General features: G+C 42.8%; 1 protein-coding gene across 3 annotated transcripts in view; it reads left to right on the forward strand.

Moving 5' to 3' along the window:
* The window catches only part of ME3 (malic enzyme 3), a 119,245-nt gene that overhangs the window by 72,460 nt on the left and 29,258 nt on the right, over positions 1-17,527 (forward strand). For all 3 annotated transcript variants that reach the window (XM_042024044.1, XM_042024041.1, XM_042024043.1), the window contains exons 4-5: positions 11,501-11,576; positions 15,260-15,421. In XM_042024044.1, the coding sequence (XP_041879978.1) occupies positions 11,501-11,576; positions 15,260-15,421 (238 nt within the window). The remainder of the gene's footprint in view (positions 1-11,500; positions 11,577-15,259; positions 15,422-17,527) is intronic.

Raw genomic sequence — 17,527 nt, forward strand, 5'->3', positions numbered from 1 at the left:
TGGTTGGAGTAGGTGAGGAGAAAGTAGTTCATGCAGAGGGAGCCCAGGGCTGCTGAAAACGGCTCAGCCTGTTAGGAACTTCTGAGAGCTGACAAAGTAATTCAAAGTTTCCCACTGCTCTCTTTCTCCCCACTTTCTTCAGGCAAGTCTTTTCAGTATGCTGTACCCCTATCCTTGTCCCTTCTCTGTTTCCACTTCACTGAAGTGTTTTTCAAAATGGGGAGACAATCACAGATTGGCTTGTGGGCATACAAAGAGAACAGCTGGTGTATCAGTCCTGATCTGATGTTCCATGGAGGCTGGGGAATGGGATGGACACTGTTGGTGTTGTGACTTGAGTTACTGCATTGCAATGAGTGAAAAAGGGAGTGAAAAAGGACTTAGCTCTGTTTTTTTTCATTAGAAAACCAGTCAGCACTCCTTGTTCCGTATCTCCAGTCTTCTGTCTCTCCCTCTCTCTTTTCCTCACATTTCCTAAGAAAAATGTGTGTGCACTGGCTGTAACAACCATGAGAAGCTTCTATGGGCGTGAGGTAAAATGTCAGGCACACAGAAGTTAACAGCAAATCTCATGTTAATTTATGAAGGTCAGGCTTTCTGCTGCTGTCAGAGGTGATTTAGATTTAAGTCTGTTGAAATTCCCTGATTTACCAGGAGAAGCTCGAAGGAAGAGGTGGAGTTGTCCAAAAGAAAGAGGTTGACCTGGTGAAGGAAATACAAGAGAATGTGTTCACCTTTGATCTGGCATAAATCTATGCTGCTGCCACAAGAAGCAACCCCACCTCAAACAAAAAATGCCAAAGACAGGGAGGAAGGAGGAGAATTATTTAGAATAATGAATACCAGGATGTAAGTTTGAGGGGAAATGATGCTGACTATCATGAAAACCTTGTACAGCAGTATCTATTGGGCTGTGGAACAGCCATAGATTGTGCCCAGAAAGCCAACTGTGTCCTGAGCTGTACCCAAAGCAGCATGGCCAGCAGGGCAAGAGAGGTGATTCTCCCCTCTGCTCTCATGAGACCTACCTGGAGTGCTGTGTCCAGCTCTGGGGCCCCCAACACAAGAAGGACATGGACCTGTTGTAGAGAAAGTTCAGAGAAGGCCATAAGATGCTCAGATGGCTGGAGATCCTCTCCTGTGAAGACAGGCTGAGAGAGCTGGAGTTGTTCAGCCTGGAGAAGGGAAGGTTCCAGGGACACCTTAAAGCACCTCACAGTACCTGAAGGGGGCCAACAGGAAAGCTGGAGAGGGGCTTGCACAAGGGCATGTAGTGGTAGGATAAGGAGCAGTGGTTTTAAACAGAAAGAGGGTAGGTTTAGATTAGATATAAGAAGTTTCTGACTGTGAGGGTGGTGAGGCACTGGCATAGGTTGCCAAGAAAAGCTGTGGATACCCCATCCCTGGAAGTATTTAAGGCCAGATTGGATGGGGCTCTGAGCAACCTGTTTTAGGGGAAGGTGTCCCTGCCCATGGCAAGAGGTTTGCCATGATTAGATGGTGTGCCATGGTTAGATTATCTTTAAGATCCCCTTCAGACCAAACAATTCTGTGATCCTATGATTCTATTACCTGATTATGGAAGAATTTATATACAAGCTGCTGCTATTTTCTGGTTTTGCTGCAATTTATGGCAAAAGTTAGATTTTTTTTTATTATGTGGATTCACTAAAAGTATAACAAATTATATTTCATTTATCTGGAAGCTGACTTCTCTGGTATTGTCAAAATAATCTTTCTTTTCTTTGTCAAACTTTGTTCTAATTCTGTGTTCATTCTTGGGGCTCCCTGCAGTGCACTTTAAAAGGGAAGGTGTGGGTCCTAGAAGAATTTGCACAGCACAGGAAGGAAATATAATCAGGGTAGGACTTAATTTAACTTCCCAGGGGGTTTTGATCCCACCTTAACCTCTGCACTATCAAGTAAAACAGAATACATTGTGTGCTTAGCAGTGAAAACAGATAAGGGCTCCTTGGTCAAAATCAACTGAGCAACAGCACTGTATGACCATCTCAGCATGTTTGTCTTTGTAATCCTGTAATCTTCCAGTTACTGAGATACTTCCAGAATCCAGCACACAATCAGGTGTAGGACTGAACCTCCAAAAAGTCAGAGGAAAATCCGGGCCAAGTCAAAATTTTCCTACACTTAAAATTGTTTTTGAACAAAGAACATCAAGCCCCTTGAACATGATGAGCTTAAACACAGCAAAGGTTACTGAATTTGGCAAATGCCCACACTTGCTGGTTGGTGGAATCCCTGGATGGTGGAAACTTATGTCTCACCCCAATGCCTGGTCTTTACCCATCTGCATCTGTAAATGTGTGAGTGACAGAAGGCAGTCTGGTCTTACCCTCTCCCTCCCACATGTTAGCAAGAAGGGAGCTCTGGGTGCTGAGGATAAGCCAGAGTCAGACCCCATACTGCAGACCTGCTTGGCCCTTACCCAGTCCTTGGCTCCCGCAGCTCAATCCTTACACAGACAGACCTTCTCCAAGGTCCTCCTAAACAGTATTGAAATGCCACTGCTGAAAAGGACACTCGGAAATTTGGGGTTGTCAAGTTTTAAAATACAAGGAGGATGTAATCCCTGAATTATGCTATGAGTTGGCAGTTCTCTGGTTCAACCAGAGAATCCAGTCCTGAGAATACAGTAGGGAAAAGCAGCTCATGACAAGCCAAGAGCAACATGGGTCTGCTGGCCTCCTCCCTTAATCCTAGAATGTGGATAGCAGAGATCCACTGGGGACCTGATTCCAACCCTCTGCATTTTCACATTGCTGCATAGTGACCAATAACAATAGGTACTGAGCTGGTCTTTCTCCATCAACTTCCCCCTGGAGAGCAAGAAAGGATATTTGTTCTTTAGGCTGATTCCTGACTAGCAGAACCCATAAATCCAGGATTCCTCCTGGTTTCTGTCCACTGTCCCCTAACATTTCATATCTGTGAAACCTTATATTCCTTTCCACATCCCCTTCATCCTTTTTTCATATCCACCTGTGTTTTACCATAGCCACCCACACCAGCTTGTGTTTCTCCCTTTCCCTCACCTCTTCCTTAGGGAGCAGTGAGCACAGCTTTCAGTGCTCTGCTTGCCATCCCCTCTGATTTCCTATCTGTGCCTTTTTGATCCTGCTCCACAACCATTCTGTTTTTTCATTTGGTTTCCTCTACAGTCACCTTTTTTCCTCCTTTTCTCTGCCTTCTGCTTAGTCTTGCAGCCCAGGAAAGCCCTAAGGCTTTGCTAGGACTCGTCTAGTGAGGGCTTAGTAAGTACAGGAGTAGGTCCTAGATGGGAAGCAGCACATGTTGTGTGCAGCTGCAAACTGTGTCAAAATAATTGTCAGAGTAAGGTCTATGTTCCCTTCTCCAGAATGGTGAGGACATGAACCCTTTTATCTTTTCTCTTTATCTCAACAGTAATTTTCCTTAAAGGGTGTGGGAACAAACGTCTTTGAGACCTTTGCCTTTCTGATAGATTTGTTGAAATGAGCTAGCAGGTAAGAGAGGACACAGTATAATTGCCCTTTTCCTGGGGAAAAAAAAAAAAAGCCTGCTAAAAATAGTAGTAGGTGTTAATAATTTGGCAGATAGGAGATGGATGCAAAAGCTTTGCTTTAGGCTGTGGTCTGGACTTCCCTGCAGTGGCAGGGGTTGGACTATGCCAAAGCACTGGGAGGACTACAGCTTGCATTCATATGTGCTCACTTAAATCTCTCTGTTCCTGATCTTTGGCAGTTTCTTACATGGAGATTTCCCAGTGTGGGTTTAGGGGGGTTGTGTGGATACTGAATCTTTCATTATTGTACCTTGGAGCCTGCATCTTCTGGCTTCCACACTGAATTTTGGGCTTCCTACCTAAAATATATGGTGACAACTTTAAGGACATTTATAGTAGTAATGAAATTATTCATGTTGCAGATCATTTGAAATTAAATCTCTTACTGTACTTAAATTATAGATATATTGCCTTATAAATCTCTGTATATATTTGATTAATAGTTGATTGTGCTTGGTTTTTATTATTTTTTTTCATTATTGCCTCAGGGCACTGGTCAGCATCCTACAATTTACAAAGAAAATTACCTAAAACAATGAAAATATCTTGGCTTTTATTATAAACAAATCTGAAAAAAATAGCTGATTAATCATCACAGAAATTTTGTCCAATCTGATGATTAATTGTACTGTATTTAGACAAATCAGTGCATGCTAGCACATACTTTCTCTCCAAAGTCTGTAGCCCACAGGCATTTGTAATCTCAAGCTCCCTAAAACAGCCAAGCAATTTCAAAGTTTATTTTGTTGTTCTGAAGCCTTTTGTCCTGTTCTGGCAGAGACCAGAAGCAAAAAAAGTCAACAGTTGGGGTGCAGCTGGCGGAAATGTCCCCAAAGGCTCATATTGCTCAACCTGTCAATTTTGTGTATGAGTTTTGAAAGTGAAAATAAATAACACCAAATGTAGGCCTTTACTGTAACCACATTTTATTTCATCTCTAGCACAGACTGGCCTTAAATCCAGAGTGGCTCCTCCAGCCTGCTCCTCTGGCACAGCAGTGAGAGTTTTCTGTGGTTAGCATGCAACAAAAGCCAATCCATCAGCTGATCCCTCTCTCGCGTGTGTTCCTTTTGCAGCCTTGGACAGCCAAAATACCTGCCAGTCAGCTGGGCTTGGGGCATAATTCAGCCAGACTGCAAAGAGCACAGAGCAGCATGCAGCAGCAGTCAGCATCCTTCCACCATGACAAGCCAACTTGGTTTTTCATTTCCTGACTCTGAAAATAATTTTGACATGTGGATTTCAATGTTACTCTTAGACAGTCTTGCTCCAGGTTTTCCAAGAGCATCATGCCTTTGTGTAAGGAGTGGCTGTGATCACTGCAAAAGGTCAGCTTGTGCCATGCCTGTCAGAGCTGTTTTCTGTCCAGCCTTATAACTCACTGTAGGTTTCTGGCTTCTGTCTCACAACTTTTTCATGGCTGTCCAACGGTACCCTGGTGCAGGCTGGGATGCTGGCAAAGATCTGACTCATCTCTTTTGTTTGTTGCTTTTTTAAGCAATGATTTCCCGTGGACTTCCTATGTCTTCTAAGGGAAATCCAGGCCTAATTAAGTTAAAACATTCAAGGACTTTTATGTGAGTAGAATTTCATCACCTTCAGGTTGTAAGTGGAGACACTTAACTTTTATTAGTATTCCAAGAATGAGCCATTCCTATCCAGATAAAAACACTTACTCATGATGCCTGCTTGTCTGATTTAAGTATTAGGAATATGTGCATTTTCTTAGTGTTAACTTATACAGTAGTTTTTATTGTCTCCTCACTTGTGGAGCAAGTTCCTCTCATAGCACCTGGACTAAAAGTTATTAATTAAAAAAAAAAAATTAAACAAAGCCCAAGTATTGTTACCTTTAGTCTTGCAATTCAAAAATGAACTGTTATGGCAGTACACACATGAAGAACCAGATTCCTTGAAGGACTCTTCCTTGGCTGGATGAGAAGTATCTGGAGAATTAGGGACCTTAGCTACCATTTTAATCTGCTTCCCTCCATCAGTTCCTCTTCTCAGGAAGAAGTAATTATATAAGGCAAAGCCTGGTAGCCCATTAAAGAAGACACCTCTTCTCTGAGATCCAGTAAACAAGGCTGATGGGCTGATCTCTGTGCAGAAAGCACATGGAACTTGCAGTTGAGGTTTTTGTGTTCTTCCTGCTATATACCAAACCCTGAGCAAGCCTGACCATTGCAGTGTCAGTAAATATTGGATAATGCTGTGCAAATACATTCCTCCCTTACTGAACAAGTATCTTATTCTTCAGAGAGATGTCCTTTTGGAGGAGTGAGGAGAAGAAGGATGAAGCTGCAATAGTGGAGTGGGAGGGGTTGTGCTTTTCAACTCCTGTCAAGTTAGGAGCTTTTGAGGTCCTTCCGGTGGTGTCCCTTTTCCTCCACAGAACTTAAATATACAACCATTTTCTCTCACAGCTAGCAAGGGAAGTTCATGAGAATCAAAGAGTGATGTCCTTTTGCTTCATGCTAGTACATATCAGTGATCCAATGCCATCGTTTGTTCTGCTTTTGACCAGTGTGATGTGAATACTGGTGGGTATAATTGCTGACTGTTACTCATATGTGATAAGTGTAAAGAGCCCATTGATTTTATAGATGTAAACAGGTAACTGAAGTCATAGGAATGCTGCCCAAACCCACAGCACAGGACAAGACTGCAAGAAGAGCACAGCAGTGGCCAAAGAGGTTTTACATGGAGCTTGATGAAGCAAAGGCTTTGATTGCAGTGGATTTCTGTTTGATTTCTTGTCAGAGGCAGCAGTGGGGCAAGATTACACCAGGAGGGTTGCAAACATAGCCGCAGGAGCATTGGTAATTGCCAAGGAAAAGCCATTAGGAGAGGGAGAGAGACTTTTGGGTAGGAGGGAAGTGAGGAGAGATTATAGAGCTGTGAGGAAAGATTGCATAATGTTTTTCACTCCCCTCTGTGCTTTGGGGAATGAACATTCTCTGTAAACAAACAACAGCACTTTAGAGATAGCACTGCTGGCTCCACTGTTTTTTCTAATGGGAAATAGCTCACAAGTCAGCATTGCTAACCAGGACTGTCAGAAAAGGGAACACTACTTAGCCTTTTTAAAGAAGTAACTGCTTATTGAACGAAAGGATTAAAGGATATTTCTGTTTTCTAATAACTGAGACATGTTAAAACTAGTTCCTTCCTAAATGTTTAAAGGAATCATAGAATCATGGAATGGTTTGGTTACAAATATCCTTAAAGAGTATCTAGTTCCAAACCCCCTGCCATGGGCAGGGACACCTCCCACTAGGTCACATTGTTCATAGCCCCATGCAACCTGGCCTTGAACCCTTCTAGGGATGGCAAGTCCTCAAACTCTCTGGGCAACACTCTGTTGTAGTGCCTCACTATCCTCACAGGAAAGAATTTCTTTCCAGTATGTAATCTAAACCTGCCCTCCTTCGGTTTGAAAGAGCCATTATCCCTTGTCCTATCATTACAGGTCCTTGTAAAAAATATAAACATTACTCCGAAAAGCCATCACCGGTATCTAGTACCACTTCCTCTGGGCATCAAATGTGCCATGTTTTCCTTGTCTCTGACCTTTTTCTAAAATAAGCCTTGCAGTCAAGGGATTGTCTTCATTGTGGGACTTTCAGAATGTCATCAGGATGACCAAGATTTAATTAGTACTGGGGACCAGAGCAGAATCTTTTTTATGGCTCATATGGTACACTGTGTAGCTTTAGAAATTCTGGGGTACTGCCATGAACTCAGTCAGGATAAAACCAGAAAAGAAAATATAATGTCCCTGGCTTAGGTCTTGTATAGTGTGAGTGAACATACTCAAGCCCTTTGATGGATTCTGCAATGACCTGCAGTTTGCTAGATCCTGCAGTCCAGTTTGGGCAGCTTGACTGGACTTGCTGACATCCAGACAGAAGTACTGCCTCAGTGACAAATTAAGAGGCTGTAACTCTCCCTGAAGTTTCCTGGACTCTTATGGACGTGCTCAGTGGCACAATAAAATCTAGTCTAACTTCCACCTTAACTAAAGGCAGCTGTAGTGAAACCTGTGATGTTAGGGGACTGAATATGAGACTGCAGCTCTGAAACCCTAACGAATGCAGGTTGAAGCACTCCCCACTTTTAATTACCCCCCCGAAGGTAACAGCTCTCTGAAGGTTACTATTTAACCAGAAATAATGGTAGAGAATCTACATTCTGGATTGAAATTGCTGAGGCAGTTAATTTTTACTAAGGTCTAATTCTTGTGTTTTTGTCCCCATGCATGACTGAAGCCATGTAGAATGGCAGGTTCCTGGGCACAGGTGAGTTTTCTGGTCTGGAAAAACATTGTGTCTCTGCCCAACACTATGGCCACGTTACGTGACTTGATCAAAATTACTTACATTTTTAGCTTTACATTTTAATTGAATCCTTGTTATTGAGTCCTAAGGAGTTTAAAGGAAAACTACCTCATTTCTTTTTGTTTCTCTGAAGCAATTTATCCACTGTTATCCCAAGGGAGTTGGAGCAGACATGGTGATAAATGCAGAATAAAGATGATAAAGGTTGCTGAGGTTTCATTTCTCCTTCAGAATGCTTAGGCTGCATCTTTTCCACAGAAAAATCAAGTTAATTCATTTTGTTGCCACTTGGATGTTTCTTATTTACTATTGATCCATCTAGGCTAACCTGTTCAGAGCTCTACCTTGATGTTCTCAAAGGCACAAATAAGCTTTTGCTCCTGTTACCTCCCCTGTAATCATGGAATCATAGAATGATTTGGGTTAGAAATGATGAGAGATCATGTAGTCCACCCCCTTGCCATGGACAGGCACTAGACCACCTTGCTCAAGGCCATCCAATCTGGCCTTGAATATCTCCAGGGAAGGTGCATCCACAGTTTCTCTGGGCAATATGTTCAAGTGCCTCACCACCCTCACAGTAAAGAGGTTGTGTGTCCTTGACAGAAACCTGGCTGCTACTCTTCCCTGTTCACTCATCAGCAAAGCTTTTGCTGAGTTCAGTTTGTGGATCTTGTCTGTTCCTTCTGCCTGTCTTGCAGAAGGGATTTTTGGACAGAGAAACCCTCTGCCAATTTTGGGCATGTTATTTTTACTAATTGGCCAGCTCACCTCTGTGGGTATGTTGTTGTCAGGAGGGAGAGCACAACTCTCCTGGGGATCATACAAAATGAGGACATACCTGTGACCCCTGACTCTAAAGACCCCTGATGTGTCTGTTTCCCTTTGCATCTCAAAAACACCATGAATTTACTCAACTGCCTGTCAGAGTTGGTCATTGCATGCCCCATCTGCAAAGGGACTTCCAGTTCACTACTACCAGGATCCCCTCTGAATGCTTGAACACCTAATGGGAGGCCACAGAGCCTCAACCAGGTTCAGAAATCTGCTTCAGCTGGGTGCCTAAAGGCATTGGAAATTTAGGTGTGTTTTATTGAAACTCGGCCCTTGGCTCTCGGATTCAACATTAGTGAAATACAAGGCTTGCTTAGATACACGCCCACTTCCTGATGTGGTTGTGTCACTGATAGAGGTCACTTTCCCACATGGATCACCATTCCTGCTCCTCCTGATGATTTCCCTTCCAAATCTGGTAGTGCCATTAGGGTGTTAGTCTAAAATAAGCCGTCTGATTTTGTCTGAGTAAAATAAGGAGCAATTAGCATCAAATACGTAATATTAAAAAAGAGAACACATTCTGAGAGGGCTGTCTCTCCATCCTTGGTTCTCAGTCACCAACTAGGCTATCTAAGCCAAGCCAATCTGATGGCAGCTGTGGGAGTCCTACTCTCAAGGAGCACAGTGAGAGTAGTCACCAGATTTTGGAAGACCCAAGCTGAGCTCTTTCTACTGGCAAATCCTAAGCAAGGATTGGACACCAGCATGCTGCCCTCCTGATTCAAGGGCCAGAGTCAGGGGGCAGTGGGTAGCTAGCTGCCCTTTCCACTTTTACATGAAATAACTCTCAGTTCCATCAAGCCGCAGGACCGGCAGTGAGTAGACAGTTGGGCTTCAGCTTCTGCTGTGAGCACAGGATGTCTTTCAAAGGTTAAATAGCTGGTGGACTCAGTACTGAAGAGATGTGCATGTATGAGGCACACGGCTAGACACTTAATAGGTGTCTTCATTATGTATGGAAAATGTTACCTTCAAACAATAGCATTCTTTCTAAAAGCATATCACAACCTGAAATATATGCAGTGATGTTACTAATTTGCACTTTTAATTCCCAGTTAATAACTACTTTCTAAACATAGATGGCAGCAGTACAGTACTCCCTTTTTATGAAGATTGACATCTGTGAATACTGTCTTTGAGGCAAGCCATGTGTATGTGATTAGTTCATTGGTTATTGGCACAGTGTTAAAGAATTACACTGAATAAATGAACCGTTATTTTCCTTTTTTGCCTTTCTGATCTGTCTGTGTGACTGTGACTTGATCAGTGTTGAAGTCAGCACTTTTATTTTTCTTCTTTTTGAAGTAAAGGGCATTTTCATTAGGAATCCCACAGTTGACTGTGGGAAGATATCTGTCCCCTAGAAGAGTCATGTGAGATAAGCCCTTGCCGGAGTGAGTAGCCCAATTATGTTTGATTATCCATCACATATATGGCCTTACAATGGAGGTTGTTTTCAAGCTTCTTCTCCCACATTAGAAGCCCAAACCATGACCAGATCTGAACTTTCTGGGGCTGAGAAATAGTTGAGAGATGTAAGCAACAAAAATGCATCTCTCCGTTTTTCCAACTGTTACTAATCACTGGCACAACTCCTGCCTTTGTGAGCAGATAACAAGGCAAGAAAAATGGGTGCCTGCTTCTGCCAAGGGGAGTCCTCAAGTTAGAGCCCTTGATTTGCACTGATTAGACAGCACTGTGAGCAATGTAAGCAATTTTCTCTGACACAGGTATGGAGGACAGGTTGCTTCTTTTGGGGTTAGTGCAGCCTAAAAGGAACTTCAGCAAAATCCCAGAGTATCACAGCAGAGATCAGTCATTGTAAATAATACTGTCCTGGGTATTGAAAGAATCCCTGCTACAGATACTGTTTTTGATAACAACAGCAGAGAGGTGAAAAAGAAGCCAAATCTAAAACGTTTCAAAAATGAGCTCTTCCAGGTCCTAATTTTATTCAAAAAGAAGGCACTTTTGTTTAAACCCTGAAGACCTTTGCATTGAGAAGTGATTAACCTTAGTGCAATCAGCTATGTTATTGTCCATGTAAACATTTCACACTGAAGTTACATCCGAACATTTAATTTTCTGTTTCTCTTCTCATAATTTTTCATGATTTTCGTTCAGTGAATGTCAAAAACTGGGATCAGATATTCATGGGAAAAAAAAGAAACACTGTTACAAGGGCAGGTTTGGCTTGGTCAAAGCAAATGCCATGGCAAATATTGATCCAGTTGAATCAGAGTTCTGTGGGCTAGAGAGGTGACCCAAAATACCTAGCTCTGAAGTAGCCGTCCCCACCACTGACACTGGTAGCGGGGTGAGAAGGATCATGCTTTCACTGTTTGGACGGCCAGGAGCTATAAGCTTCTCAGGAAAGAATGTATAACAAGGCTTATGGTAAAACCATCAGCCTCCACTGCATTTATCAAGATGCTTTAACTAGAAGACTCTTCTGCACTAAGGCAGAGTTTGCTCCTCAAAGCAAAGATGTTTCACAGGTGTTGAATGTGCAGCACTGGTGGCTGCTGAGTGAAGTTGCCATTAAGGATGTTGAGCATTTTGGTTTGAAAATGAGAATTTACCTTGCTATTAGCAGTCCCTTGAGGTCTCATTTTTGTATCAGTGAATTGCCTGGTTTTGTACTCAGCAGCTCACATCCCTTCATTTTTAAGTTCACCTGTTTTCTTTTATCTTGGAGTTACTAGTTTTATTACAAGGCTTATTTTTTTTCTCTTTCTTTCCTTTTCTTTTCCTCTCTTAGGGGATTGTTTATCACCATCCATGACAAAGGCCATATTGCAACAATGCTAAACTCTTGGCCCGAGGAAAATATTAAGGTATGTGGTATGTCTTCTGTGGACTGGGAAATTACAGGGAGTTTGGTGCAAAATGGGATATTTAGTGGAACTGCTTGGCATCATTTACAGAACTGGCTACTTAAAAGGACAAGCAAAGAATGTTTCCCTTCCTCAGAGAATTTTCATGCTGAACTTCAGCTTCAATTTCCAGTCAAGTTGGGAGTTCAGAGACTCTGTCATGATATGTATGTATGCAGTCAAGAACAACTTTTTCAGAGGTAGCAGGACCTTGGTCAATAAAAAAAAAAAGTGCATGATATTAAATTTGTACAGAATAGGGGCCCTAGTGAAAAAGTAAGACGTGTACTGAAAAACTGTGTGGCTAACTTGCACCAAAGCTCCTTAAGGTATCTCTGTAACCAACATGCTTGTAGGACTCCTTCACACATCCAGTGAGTCATGAAGCATCAAGAACACTGGCAACTCTGCAAATCATGTTTGATACCCAGCAGCTGAAACTATTACTGAAGCCCCACCCAAAAGTGTTGAAGTGTTTTTCGCCAGAGCTCAGGGCTGGGCAAGTCCCTGGCATGACACAAAGTCAGCAGTTAAGACAGGTCTTGCCAGTCACCTCACCTTATTCTATCAGTTTTAAAGTACATGTTCCTGGGAATTTCCGTGGCTGTTGACAGAGTTTTGGTCCCCTATCAGTCATCTGCTTCGTCCAGGAGCAAAGGTTTGGCAGCTGAGAAAATCTTGCAAGCATTTTCCATTTCTAAGGGGAAAATAAAAGGAAATTTAACATGTTTTCAGAAAAAGTGATCACATTCATATAAATTTGTGTTTGGAACCATGGAGAAGAGAGGCAGGCTAGGTATTTCATCCTTGCTCTGTCCAACAAACTCAGTATTTCCATTTGTTTCTAACTCGGGACTGTGAGCAGAACTCATTATGGCTAATAGATATGTTTTTGCACATGGGAAAACTGGCACAGAAAGATTAGAGACTGTTGTTGAAACAGCCCCTCTGGCACCCAAAACAGACCATAGGAAGGGCAATGGTCCATGAAAGAGATTCAGACTATCTACTTTCCAGGTTTGTCAGACTACAAAGGCAGCTCATTTTAGCAGTATCGCTGTTATGGACCACAGGGTTCCCTGTGTCTTTGTGCACAGCCTCCTTCATGCCTGAACTGGTAGGCACTTGAACACTCAAGATTTTGAGATAAGTAGGGAGGCACTTGGACTGCACCTAAGTCCCTGGAAGGACCGTTTTTTTTAAAGACTGAACAGCCCCACATTGGAACACCACCCACTAAAGACAGTGCAGAAACACCCAGAGATGCTGCCCACATTTTGGTCATTAGATTTGTCTCATTAGAGCTTCGTGGCAACAGTGTTTACTGTAGAAATGGGAAATCTGGGCCAAACTCTGTATCCTCTGCCTGGAAGGGCTGGAAGGGTGCTGGTGCTCTGCTTAGCTTAGCAAAGCCTCAGCCAAGCTCTAATGATCTGCATCTTCAACCCTACTGTCAAAGCTGGGCTTCCCTGAAAGAATCACAGTACCAGAAGCAGAACAAGTGAGAAGAAACTATTTCTGGTCATATTTCTGGGAATGTGGGGGTTTTGTGCCTCTTCCAGTATGGCTAATGAATCCTGACATGAAGAAATATTGGATAAAATGCTGGCCATCCTCAGCAGTGCCTTCCCCTGCCAATTTTCTCTCTGGTTCCTTAGCCTTGTACTCTTTTCTTCACAATGGCCCAGCTAAAGTAAAAGGAATGTAAAGAATCATACAGGATGTCATCCTGGCAGCTATGAATTCAAGCCACCTCAAAGTGAGGATGGTGTAGAAACATGTATTTTATTCCAAGACAAGTGTGCTGCTGTGCAAGCTACTGCACTGGCCTTCCATCCCGCCTTCTCTCCCTTTATTCCTACCTCCTTCTGTAGGATGCCTGCCCTAGTAGTGCACTCAGGATCTTGAATCCCCATCAGGATTACTGCTGTACAGGGCTGTTCAAAATCCTTCCTTGGAGCTCTTTCTGTCGGTTCGCTCAGTGCAGAGTATTAGTTCATCCTGCAAAGGCTGACCTCGTGCAGTCAGTGCAGAGAACTGGGAATGCCAACAGCAGCACTTGCCTCTCTGCATTGCCCTGGCAGCTTGGAGACCCAGCATAGTGCTCTGGGTCACTCTGCTGGGCCACATGCCTCCTGCTAAGGCATTGCAAACCTGGACTGGTTAACTGGATACAGCCTGTGGTCCAGAGTCATCTCAGTTCATGTCAGCTGCCTGGGGACTTAGTGCCTAGTCTCATACTGCAAGTACTTCTGCAGTGCCCATGAAGAGGTAACTGAGCTTTTCAAAGAGAAGTAACCCATTCATCTGTTCCCAAAACAGCTGCTGGAGAGAGGAAGTGTTCTCTGGAGGTTTCTGTCTCTCCCCATCAGATGTCAAATAAGTTTAGAAACCATTTACATGGCTGGTGTAAACTGCACACCTAACCTTTGTACAATGACTTCATTGGAGTCATCAAGAAAATTTGTATCACAGCTGGAAGTAGAAAGCAGGTTCCTAATTGTAAAGCCAGTAACCTCCTACCTTCAGGTAGATGGGTCTGCCCTGCTCAGACAGAGATTAATGTCCTGCTTGTTCTGATCTTATGAACATGAGCAAATAAAAACATTACTTTAATGTGCTTGTGTACCAGGTGCTCACAGAAACTGTGCTCTTTTTTGGGGTGTTTTTCAAATCCAAAGAGCAACAAATAAATGTGAATCCAGTTTCCCCTCTGTTACAAACAGCATGTTTCCCATGCTGTATTTTCTGTTCTGGTTCATTTTTCAGTGTTGCTTTGAAGAGCTTTGGTAACTATAGAGTGCTGCAGCAAATCTCAGGCTGAAGAATTCTTCTCTCTCTAATCGATATCTGAGTGCTATTGAGAGGTTTTTAGGTGTGCCTGAGAACATTTATTTGTTTGGATGAAAGGGAATAAGTGCTCCAGAGAAGTATTTTGATTCATTAGAACTTACTTTTGTTTTAATATTCTCTGCATAGTTTGAATATTAGCTCCATCTAATTTCAGGATAAACCTGTAGCAGTGTATATGCTTGCTGCTTTCCCTATTCCCATTACTGCCTTTCAATCCCAGTTGCATCCTCTGGGTGTGGTAAAGAAGTGAGCGCACACCCAAAACCAGATGGAGCCCACCCAAAAAGAGACTTTCTCATTGCTAACACTTCACATTGACTCAGAAGGAAAAGAAAATAGGAAAATGTTCAAATATGTGTATAGTTTATGTTGAATAAGAAAGAACACTGAAATATGTTTCTTCCACACATGCAGTTCCTAAGCACATTTTTTTCTTCTAGAAAAAGAGATGAAAAAAATCAAAGCCAGATCTCATTTGTGATACTTGTAATACAGCTGGGGATGCACAAACAGCCATGCTGCTTGGGCTCTGCTACAGTGAATTGAAGTGTTGTCCAGCAGAGCTGCTGTTGTCCCACACTGTGAGCTGCTACCTGTCAACAACACTTTCTCTACCCCCAAAATGAGCAGTCCCCTGTTGCTAACAGCGAATTAACATGGTGTCATGGAGAAGGAGCAAATATCCATTGCACAATGCATCTGCAAAGTGGCATCAGTGTGGAAACAGTGGAGCTGGGTTTGCTTCTAGAGCCTTGGCAACCCCATACAACAGTCTCTTTTGATCCTCCTAGGCTATCGTGGTGACAGATGGAGAGAGGATTCTTGGTTTAGGAGACCTAGGAAGTTATGGCATGGGTATCCCAGTTGGAAAGCTGGCTTTGTACACAGCTTGTGGTGGAGTTCATCCACAACAATGTCTCCCTGTCCTGCTGGATGTTGGCACAGACAACGAGGTAAGACAATTTTTCATAAATCTGACATGCGGGGAGAAAGAATCAAGATTATTGCTTAACCAAGGCCAATTCCCTAAATGTGGAGACAAAGCTGGAGACATCCAAGATGAGATGATGGCTAGACCAGCACTGCAGGAAAGTGGGAAGGTTTAATTCCTGTTTGATGTATGAGAACCTTTTGTTCTTATGGGGAACTGAAATAAACACTAAATAGACTCATGGTCCCCTGGTGAGAAGACTCAGAGTGTTACCAGTTGGAGCTGAATGCTCAGCTCCACCTTTCAGCATGGCAAGGTGAGTTGACAGGCTTCATATAGGAAGTCCCAGAATTATTCTTCCTCTGTTAGTTGTGAGTAAACAGGCAGATATTCATGTCTGTGTAGAGATGACTATATTCCAGAAATGGATAATCTCTGGTGAGTGGTTTGGGAATGATTAATGTCACTGTTTTGTTAGACTGCACATGTTACTGCACATGATAACCAGGCAAGAGGATTCCATCTGTTTGCAGATTTTTGCCTTATGACTCTGGCTCAGAAAGGCCAAAGTGAAACGTTTCAGCAATGCCAGAATGGACATCTGTGAGGATGTCTTTTTAAAATTAATATCCTATAGCTATTTGTGATGGCCTGGGTTTGTCCATTTTTGTAAAATGTACTTGTGCTTCACATGACCCCATGTAAACCAAACACACATTTCTTGAGGGAAATAACAAATCTCAGGTGTAAGAGCTTTGAGTTTGTGTATGAAGATGAATTAGTGCTGACATTTTCAGACATGCTGATGCTCACTGGACAGCTAGATCTTCTGCACCTCTTTCAGTCCTGCCCCAAGTCTCTCACGCTGGACACTTGAAAAGAATGAAAGAACGCAAAAGCAGTGCCCATAGATGACATCTGAGAATCTCAATTACCTCTTCGGTCTCTGGTCCCAGGATTATGTTACCCTTTAGTATAGCAGCCTGTCATGGACTTTTGGAATACAGGGTGTGCTCATCTCAGTCTGATTCATGGTCTCTCCTGAAAAGGGAGAACTCTGAGTTTGGACCCACTGAGGCTAAAGGAGGAATTAAGTCTCTGTCTCTCACTTCTTGCAGTCTCCAGTCAATGGAGCATTGTACTTGCCCTTGGATCCTTCATCTCTTCCTTCTCCTCCATGCTGATCTGCACACCACCAGTGCTTTGAGCCTCCCAGCTGGAGTTTCCCCCCCAGAGGGACCTGGGTGAAAGTGCTTCCCTTCCATGGCAAGCTTCTGATTGTGCACATCCATCTATCTCAGCAGCCAGGTGACACTGAAATCCAAAGTGGCACCATGATTTGATGGCATCTCCAAGGGTCAGATGGCATCAGAAAAAGGGACTTAGAGAATCAGTCTTGGACCCTTTTTTTTCTGCCCAAGATTAGATGTAATTTATGTGTTCAGGAACTTCTCTGTGAAGGCAATTTCCTCATCTGGGGTAAAGATATAGAAGCTGCTGTTTTCCAGCAATATAAACAATGTATTTCCTCACAATATAAATAATTTTTTTGCTTATTTATTTAATGATAATATTAATGCTTCTCATGTGCATTAACTGAACCCTAAGCACATCCTAGGAGCATCCTTCCCCCAAGTAAACTCGTTTATCAGTGCATAAATAAGATCCCTCTTATAGGCACTCATCCTGTTCATCTCTGCCTATTAATACCTGGTGAGCCAAGGGTGACTATGTTGCTAACACGTGAACCTCAGGTAGAATGCAGTAAATATAGCAGTTGTATTATATTTTTAGCATCAGTTGCCAGCTTGTCTTTCTGGCAGTCCATAATACCTTGTAACGCTTTCAGCAAATCAAGTCTTTTTTCAGAGCTTAGCATTTCTCAGCTTGTCTGTGGCAGAATTTTGTACTCCATGAACAGGCCCCAGAGCACCTGGTGCTGTAGGAGCAATCAGTGAAGTAACGCAAATGGGTCTCCTTTCTGTTTCGTGGCCCTAAAGAGCCCAAATGAATCAAACTCAGAAGAAAACCTCTTTCATCTTTCCTTCCAAGGGAAAACAGCTGTGGCTGTAAAAACAGATCTGATATTAGCATAGCTGCCAATATTTAGGGCCATATGGCTGCAGGA

This window comes from Corvus kubaryi, unplaced genomic scaffold (assembly GCF_017639235.1).
Source record: "Corvus kubaryi isolate FWS band 111438036 unplaced genomic scaffold, C.kubaryi_AGA036_p1.0 37260, whole genome shotgun sequence".
NCBI lineage: Eukaryota > Metazoa > Chordata > Aves > Passeriformes > Corvidae > Corvus > Corvus kubaryi.